Source organism: Vanacampus margaritifer, chromosome 4, assembly GCF_051991255.1.
Source record: "Vanacampus margaritifer isolate UIUO_Vmar chromosome 4, RoL_Vmar_1.0, whole genome shotgun sequence".
Classification (NCBI taxonomy): Eukaryota; Metazoa; Chordata; class Actinopteri; order Syngnathiformes; family Syngnathidae; genus Vanacampus; species Vanacampus margaritifer.
Window position 1 is genome coordinate 1,640,001 of NC_135435.1, and position 8,868 is coordinate 1,648,868.

General features: G+C 40.6%; 1 protein-coding gene across 1 annotated transcript in view; it reads right to left on the reverse strand.

The window, feature by feature from the left end:
* mrpl27 (mitochondrial ribosomal protein L27) overlaps nt 1–3,466 on the reverse strand; it is a 12,197-nt gene extending 8,731 nt beyond the window's left edge. Inside the window, exon 1 of the mRNA XM_077562941.1 lies at nt 3,078–3,466. Coding sequence (XP_077419067.1) covers nt 3,078–3,117 — 40 coding nt within the window. The 5' untranslated portion in view covers nt 3,118–3,466. The remainder of the gene's footprint in view (nt 1–3,077) is intronic.
* Between the last annotated feature and the right edge of the window lie 5,402 nt (nt 3,467–8,868).

Below are 8,868 nucleotides of genomic sequence, written 5' to 3' on the forward strand. Positions count from 1 at the left end.
ACGTTACATATACATTACATACATAGTATACATTTGTATTGTATTTATTGAGCAGGTGAGTTTTATGAAATCAGTTACAGAGTGACTATTGTGAATAATAAAATATTTTGTTGCTCCATATTTTATTGGTGTTTGATCTGTAAAGAGCAATAGTGATTGTGGACATGAATTTAAAAACGCATGTCTTTACCATGGTAGATTTGTAAATTGTTTTATTTATGGGACTGCTGCGTAGCAAAGCAGCTTGCGAAGCAAAGCAGGCACATATTACTATCCTAGAAAAGCGAGTTTATTAGATTATCTTCCACAGATTTTTCCGCAAAAATGCGGCCCGTACCGTAGAACGCACCGGCACAAATGAGGTATCAAACTATGCGGCTCGATCTGACTCTGCGGCATTACTTTTCTTGGAATTCCGAGTTACCACGGCGACGCAATTCCCCAAAAACTCAGAAAAAAGTCCCATTGGAATGAATGGGAAAAAGGGGGGGGGGGGGGGCAATCACAAATCAAGTACCTTTATCCAAGCCACGCTACAGGCGCATACATTAACCGACCGATATGATTTTTAGCTAATTTTGTTGCAATTTTTCCCATCTTTAATTTTTTTTAAGGAATGTAAGCTCTCCTCCCCTGTGCGGGAGTGAGTGAGCGAAATGGAGAAAAATAGCCTTTTAACATTGGTGTGTATTGCGTCTGTTAGAGTGAAAAGAGAAAAAAAATTATTCCGAAAAATCTCACTTCAACTTGTCAACTTTTGTTTGGCAAAGGTGTCATTTAGTACCTTTTTTTTCACTTTAAGCGAGGAGAAGTCAGACTTTTTCGGCCATTCAACCCATGTTATTTAATTAATATTAATTATTTTTTTTTAAATCACAAGTTTTCAACCTGCTCTAATTTGGTCATTTTTCATCCAATTACAAAAATGAGAACATGCTCACGTTCCCCAAACCCTTGCCGTTCTAACGAGCCATTTCTGGAATCTGCATTTTAAACCGTTAAGTTGTGAGAGGCTTTTGCTCGAGGTCTGCGCTTCTCATACATTTGAGTTGAATGTGTGTGCGTGATGTGTCCAACAAGTTAAAATCAAATGTGTGTGTGTGAATGTTTCTTAAAGCGACAGTAAGATACTTTTATTTTATGTTGATTATGGTTAACTTCCACATTTCTTGACCGAATCCAATCGTTTCAATTTTAAACTGTTCAGCTCATTTAGAAAAAAAAATTTTTTAAATACATTTTCAAAAATAAAGCACAATATAATTTTTTTGTTTTTAAATGCAATGGAATAGACTGCTATTTAACTAGTGCTTTTTTTTTTTTTTTAGCTATACTGCCTGGTCTCTCACTTCTGCATAGCAACTACCTCAGCCAATCATCTCTCTCACCATTGAGCTCCACTCACCCCCTTTTTTTCTGTGTGTACTCAAGGCTTGGCCTATGTACGACTACTACTACTATTGCAAATACTATTACTACTACTACTACCTTGGACATATGATTAGGTACGCCCAGGATTCTGGCCAATTAATTAGGTACGTCCAGGATTCTCGCCACTCCGCCCACCCAGGGTGGCGGCCATAAATTAAATTTTATCAAGATTTTCAGTTTCAATCAAATGTTTTTCAATGACGTTTTTAAATAAATGTATGAAAATTTAAAAAAACATGTTTTTAAAATCCCACACATTAATCAACTAAATTATTCACAGATTAGCTGATTATTAAAATAGTGATTAGATACAGCCTGACATTAGTTATATTATACTGTACTCTGAAACAAGAGGGAAAATATATTTTTAAGCTGTATTTTAAAATACAAGAACGCATCTGTAAAGAAACACCACTAGACGGGTTGTATGAGAAACAATGAATAATTTATATATATAAAATCAGGGGAATTGTCTAAATTGCAGAATTCAGAGAAAATTTATTTTGAAATGCAATACCATATTTACATGCAAGTTATTTGGTTGAATACCTGGAGTGGTGTAGTGCCCCTTAGAAATTGTCTGGTCTTGGGATAACTTAATTTTTTTAAATGTTTTTTTTGTTTAAAATCAGATGCAATAGTCTAAATTGCAGATTTTGGAATGCATTTTGTTATGAAATACAACACCAGATTTGCATTTAAGTACGTTGGTTGGATAGCTATGGTGGTGTAATGTCCCTTAGAACAATTATGGTCCTGGCATAAACTGTGGATATTTAATTATTTTCTTTAAAAATCAGATGTAATGGTCTAAATCAGCGGTGACTAACGTAAGGCCAAAGGGTTTTAATCCAGCCCACGAAATAAATTAACTTGGAAAGAAGGACCAATTAATCAGACGAGCAAAATCAAAACATATAAATGTGTAACTTCACAAGAGCAATGCAACTTGTATGCGGAATTGGCCTGGATGTCATTGTTTTACACACAACCTGAAGTTACGGTTTGTTGAAAAACAATTAATAAATAAAAACATAAACCAACAAAAATCAAACATAAGGCTGATTATGACACACATTCGCATATGACATGGATTAACGTCCTGGCTTCATTAACTGCGCCACACAATGCAGGGATAGGAAACCCTGGTCCTGGAGAGCAACTGTCCTGCCTGCTTTCCATTTCTCTCTCCTCAAACACAGCTGACTCAACTGATCAGCTCGTCAGCAAGCTATGTAGAAGCCTGATAACGATCTTGTTCATCAATCAGGTGTGTTGATGGAGGGAGACATGGAAAACAGGCAGGACAGCGGCACTCGGGGACCAGGGTCCCTTACCACTGCTATAGGCCTATATGCAAAAAAGGTAGAAATGAACACGCCTGGAACTCATACCGGCGAAGTCCTGCGGCCCCTTTGCATTTGTGTTATTTTTTGCCGGTCACGGCAAAATATCCACTTCGTAATCTTTTATATTTACTCACATACCTTGCTAAACGTTTAACATTGAATTCATTCATGTAGATTCATAAATTAGAATCAGTCATTACAATATTACATTATAAATCACACCAAGTGCTGTTCAAGTTAACGATTAAATCATTTTAATAGTTAACGCATCAAAGTAAAGAAAAAAACTTTCGATACCCGCTGTGTACTTGGTGAAGGAGCAAAGCAGTAATGCCATTGAACACGCTTCAGTTATTTCCGACGTCCTCTTTCTTCACTGACTGCAAGACGTCACTCAAACGCTTATTGTGTGGAGGCGGAAGTCAATACGGCAGGTCCACTAAGACAAATCACAGAGCAAAACTCTCTCTCTCGCTCTCTCTCGCTCTCTCTCGCTCTCTCTCGCTCTCTCTCGCTCTCTCTCTCTCTCGCTCTCTCTCTCTCTCTCTCTCGCGCTCTCTCTCGCTCTCTCTCGCTCTCTCTTTTCCCCTTGCTCTCCTGTGAGGATGTCGGTAAAATTTTAACAACGTATTTATTATTGACGAAACCTAATGAGCTCGGCCCCGCCCGGTGTAGGTGTCAAGGCGCTATCTGTGACCCCTAGACGATCTGTGACGCGCATGCTCGGAAGATCGGCCATCTTGGACCGCTAACTACGGCAGCAACACTAGAACAAAATATATTCGATGCCTTCGCGATATTGCGCGTTCGTAAAATAATGATACATGAGGAAAAATTGCATTCATTGGCGAACTTTAAAGTAACTAAGTTACTATTGCTCCTATACGTTTTAAGATGAACATGTTACTTTTGACGCCATTATATTTCCAGTGAGTCTGCATTGTTATACTTTAGTAGGTCTGCGGTGTGTGTGTGTGTGTGTGTGTGTGTGTGTGTGTGTGTTTTTAAATGACCCCAAACCCCTCACCCAGTCTCAACCCCTATGCTATTGTAACCCTAAGATGTTGTTGTCGTTTCCGGAGGATGGGTAAAACGCGGGCTATAAATAGTTTTGAGTTGATGTTTTCTGGCGTCTTCCTGCTAAATTAACCAGACACTGCAGGACAGGATTCAAGCGCATCTCTCTTATTTAACTCTCTTCTCAAACGATGCTGGCTCGGTTACACCTCTCTCTCCTTTCTCTGCGCTAGTGACATGCACAGTACACAAAACACCTCAGCATGTAAAACTAAAATGAATACAAAACCAAAAGTAATAATTCACAAAACAAATAAAAGTCAATTGCAAGTAAATAAAAAAAATCTGCAATGTGTTACACTATGATAATGACCACATATTGTTCTAAAGACAATAAAAATAAATAGTACCCACTCTCACAGTGAACTATAATTACAGTATGTGTCAAAATCGTTTCTATTCATACAAGATATGTTTGAGTACAGAACTCCTTTGATTAAATAAATAAACAAATAACAAACGTGCACCTGTCTTTTTCATTTTGCGTGTGTGACTGTGTTTTGACCTATGTGGTTGCCGTAGTTAGCGATCCAAGATGGCTGATCTTCTGCGCATGCAAGTCACTGGTCGTGCAGAGGTCACATATCGTGCCTTGACAGTAGGTATATACGCTCGAGTGGTCAGGTCGGCTCGAGCTCGGCTGCTGATGACGCAACGCATCTTCCGCGGCGCATGTCGATGACATGATGGCTGGAAGTTTTGCAGTGACATTGAAAAAAATGGGTCCTTTTTCACAATGACCTGTTCTGGATAGCTGATAGGCCAAGGCTGTGTCCGAATGTCCACCCTTATCCCTTAACCAGAACCAGCTCACTACTTTCTCCTCGTAGCTAAAGTGGTCAATTTTAAAATATTAAATGACATTTATCCATCTAACCACTTTTTACATATAATATTTAATTGGTACAATAACTTGTGTGTATTTTGTGAGAATTACATCGAAACAGTGGAACATATTTTCTTTGAATGTGAACACTTTCATAATTTTGGCTAGCTGTACAGTGCTGGTTATGGCAACCTTTAAACTGGATGTCTGTTAAAGTGGGAGTTCAGTTACAGGAGAAGAACTTGAACTTTTTGGTAAACAATTTAATCGCGAAACATTTTATTCATAGATGCAAACACCTCAAGGTGAAGCCCCACATCAACAACTGGGAGAATGATCTCAAGCTATACAAAAAAATCCTTGTATTTCATGACAAACAAACATGCCCAGCGACTATACTTTCTTTAATGGACCTATCTGCTCTTTTGGCTCTTTTGTATGTTGTTTCGACTGTTCAGTGAATATTGTATGACAATCTATGCCTTAATTGTTTGTATTTGAAATTATGAATTTAAAAAAAAGTTGGAAAAAAACAAACTTTCTCCTCGTCGCATATCACGTGATCACTGTACCTGACATGACGCACCGGCTGTTATGATTTGGTTGGTTTCGTATTTGGTTTAGCTTTATGTTATGTCTTAACTTGTGGTTCATTTCTTTCTCATGTGTCCACCTCTTTGTCAGCCCGTGTCTACAAATCACATCCCTGAGCCACTTGTGTCGTGTCCAGCTGTTTTTAATTGTCTCGTTGCTTTGCTTTTATTTAGTTCCTGGTTTCTGTTCTTGTTGGATCATTTTGTTTGCTTTCACTCATTGTACTGGTTGGTTGTCCTCTAGTCCTGGCTATATAAGTGAGTCTTTGTTTCTTTGAATCTGTTTTGTTTTTGACTTTGAGTGTTTTTGCAAGTTTCAAGAGCCTAATTTCCCTCTTTTGTTTTGTTCATTAAACATTATTGTGAGCAAACCTGCCATCCCGGACTGCTTTCTGCATTTGGGTCCACAACACCCCACACACCCATGACACCAGCGCATAAATCTACGACTTATTGTGAAAGAAAATGTTTTAAAATTGTACTTCATTTCCTTTGTTGTACATATGTTCCGAATTAATTATTTCCACAGAATGCATCGCTTTGATTTTCGCGCTTCATGATTTTTTCATACTTTCAATGCATTGTGGTCTATATCAACCCGGTTGAGTCTAGCTTGCTGATCTTACTAGATAGCCGATAAATCAAGCTTGTGTCCAAATTTACTAGGCTGGGTCCTCCGAAGGCCGAATTTGTCAGCTGCATGAAGTCACTCCTGACGGGACTCGGCAGCACGCACGGACTTGCTGCCTTCATGTGGTATCGAAATTAAGGTACATACCACATGTCGTGTAGAAAATTACACGTGAACGCCCCCTTATGTCATATTTTCCACTGGACAACTAGGAATTTATGTTGATACCCGAGTTTCCGAGCTGAGAGAAATTTTCAAGTTTCAACATGGCGGAGAGTGCCGCAGGATTCGTGAATGGCAAGAAATATTTACACTTATAACGGTGGTGTTGTCCGCTAGCAGGTTGTTTTAGAATCTACACAATTACGTAGCATACACAATTTGATGTCCTGCCCTTTACAACTCATTATTTGCAGCAATTGTTTGGTTTTATGAGACGTCAGCTTCCCTGTGTATTTTGTTGCTACAACAACAAAAGCACATACGATACGATACAAAATACTTTTCTTTTCCCCGTGGGGAACTTTTTCCTGGACTCCGTCCAGCTGCAGTTTACAGTAAAGAGAAAACAACAGAATAGAAAGAGATAAAATTAAAATTAAATAAGAAGTGCAGCAATAAGTAGAAGACTTCCCAGAAGTATACATGTGTAGAGAAGTACATACATGAGGACTGCACACCCCCATAGACACACACACACTCCTATATATATATATATATATATATATATATATATATATATATATATATATATATATATATATATATACACATGATTATGTACAGCACGGCTGCATATATTCCACACACACAACATTGCACCATATATCTTATTGTACTGAGTTAATGTCGGTTGTTAAGCAGTTTGATGGATGTCGGCAGGAATGAGTTCTTGTAGCGGTTCAGCCTGGTTCTGGGGGCCCTGAATCTCCTGCCGGAAGGCAGTAGCTGGAACTCATGATGCAGAATATGAGTCGGGTCAGTAACAATTTTCTGTGCCAGTCCGGTGACGGACCGCTCATAAAGCATCTGTAGGGAAGGATGATTCCTGACCCCGCAATGCCGTATCTGATGATAATTTCCAATGCAGCCCGGTAGAACAACAGCATGATCCTCTGCTCCACTCCATAGACCCTAAGTCTGCGTAGGAAATAGAGACGCTGTTGGAGTTTGGAGCAGAGACTTCCAACATGTACCCTCCAGCTGAGTGTGTTCTCAATGTGGACCCCCAGATACCTGTATGAACCCACCTGACTGATGTGATTGCTTTTAATGACGACTGGCCTGTGGTCAACAGTTTTTGGATCAAATATCACCTCCTATGTCTTCCCCACATTGAGCACAAGATGATTCCGGTCACACCACTGGACAAATTTCTCTATTTCTGAGAAATAGTCCAGTGGGCTACCGCCGGCCTGCGGCAAGCTGACGATAGCTGTGTCATCAGATAACTTAATGACAAAGTTCTCTGGGTGTGATGTCACACAATCATTTGTGTACAATGTGAAGAGGACCAGGGAGGTGACGCAGCACTGTGAGGCGCCTGTGCTTATCAATCTGGGTTCCGAGAGGGAGCTGTTGACCCTGACTTGCTGTGTGCGCTGTGTCAGGAAGGAGTGATACCACCTCGAGATGTACATTCATCTCCTTCAGTTTACCCAAAAGCAGGTGTGGCTGCATTGTGTTGAATGCTGAGCTAAAGTCAACGAACAACAAACGTGCATAAGCTTAAGGGCCGTCTAGGTGTTTGCTGACCAGATGTGTGATGCTGTTGATAGCATCGTCAGTGCCGCGACCCTGCTTGGAGGCAAACTGAAGGGAGTCTAAGTGTGCATCCACCTCCCCCCTGAGCAGGGTCACCATCAGCCTCTCGAAACACTTCATGACAATGGAAGTTAGAGCCACAGGCCTGAAGTCATTATTGACCACAGGACATTTGTTTTTTAGGAACCGGGGGGATTACTGATTTTTTCCAGAGACTGGGAATGGAGTGTGAGTCCACAGATCTCTGGAAGATGGGCTGCCATGCCGCTGTGAGCTCCTCTGCACAGGATTTTAGCAGAAAGGCCGATATCCCATCCGGTCCTGAGGCCTTCTTTGTGCAGACAGACCTAAAAGCAGATTGGACATCAAGGGGATGAATCACCAGCCTTGAGTCCTGCTCATTCACTGAAATGGACCTCAGGACCTCCCCACATTCAGAGGAGAAGTCTTGGGTTTCGAATCTTAAATAAAAGTCATTCAGCTCCCTTGCCTTCTGGAGGTCATTTAGGGTGCCGAGACCTTTTTGAGCAGGAGTCAAGTTGGTGATCCTCCTCATGGTGTCCCACATTTCCTTGGAGTTGTTAGCAGCAAAGTGTTGTTCTATAGTCTCTTTGTGCTTCCTTTTTGCTTCTTTAAGCATGTGGTTGAGATCTTTTTGAACCAGTTTGAGCTGGGCTCTGTCCTGGTTCTTAAATGGCCTTTTTTTTGCGGTTAATACAGTCTTTAACCTACTTAGTAATGTACGGTTTGTTGTTGGGGTAAACAGTTATTTCCTTTGTTGGTATGATATTGTCCACACAGAATTGAATATAGTCAGTTACAGTCACAGCAGCAGTATCCACATCCAGCCCATGAAAGGTATTCCACTCCGTGCATAGGAAACATCCTTTAAGGGTCTCAATGCTGTCTTGAGACCAGATTTTAACAGTCTTTCTCTGTGGTTTGCTGCGTTTGAGAGCTGTTTTGTAGGTTGGGATGAGGTGAATTGTGTTGTGGTCTGAGTTGGAGAGGAGGTCCTGGACATATGCGTTCTTCACGTCTGTCTCACGTTCCCAAAGCATTTGTCCAGGTCTCTGTCTCCCCCACATTTTACAAACTGATGAAAACCCGGGAAAGACAGCTCCAATTTGCAGTGGTTGAGGTCCCCTAAGATGAAAACCGGGGCCTCCGGGCACCGTCGCAGTTGTTGTTGAACGC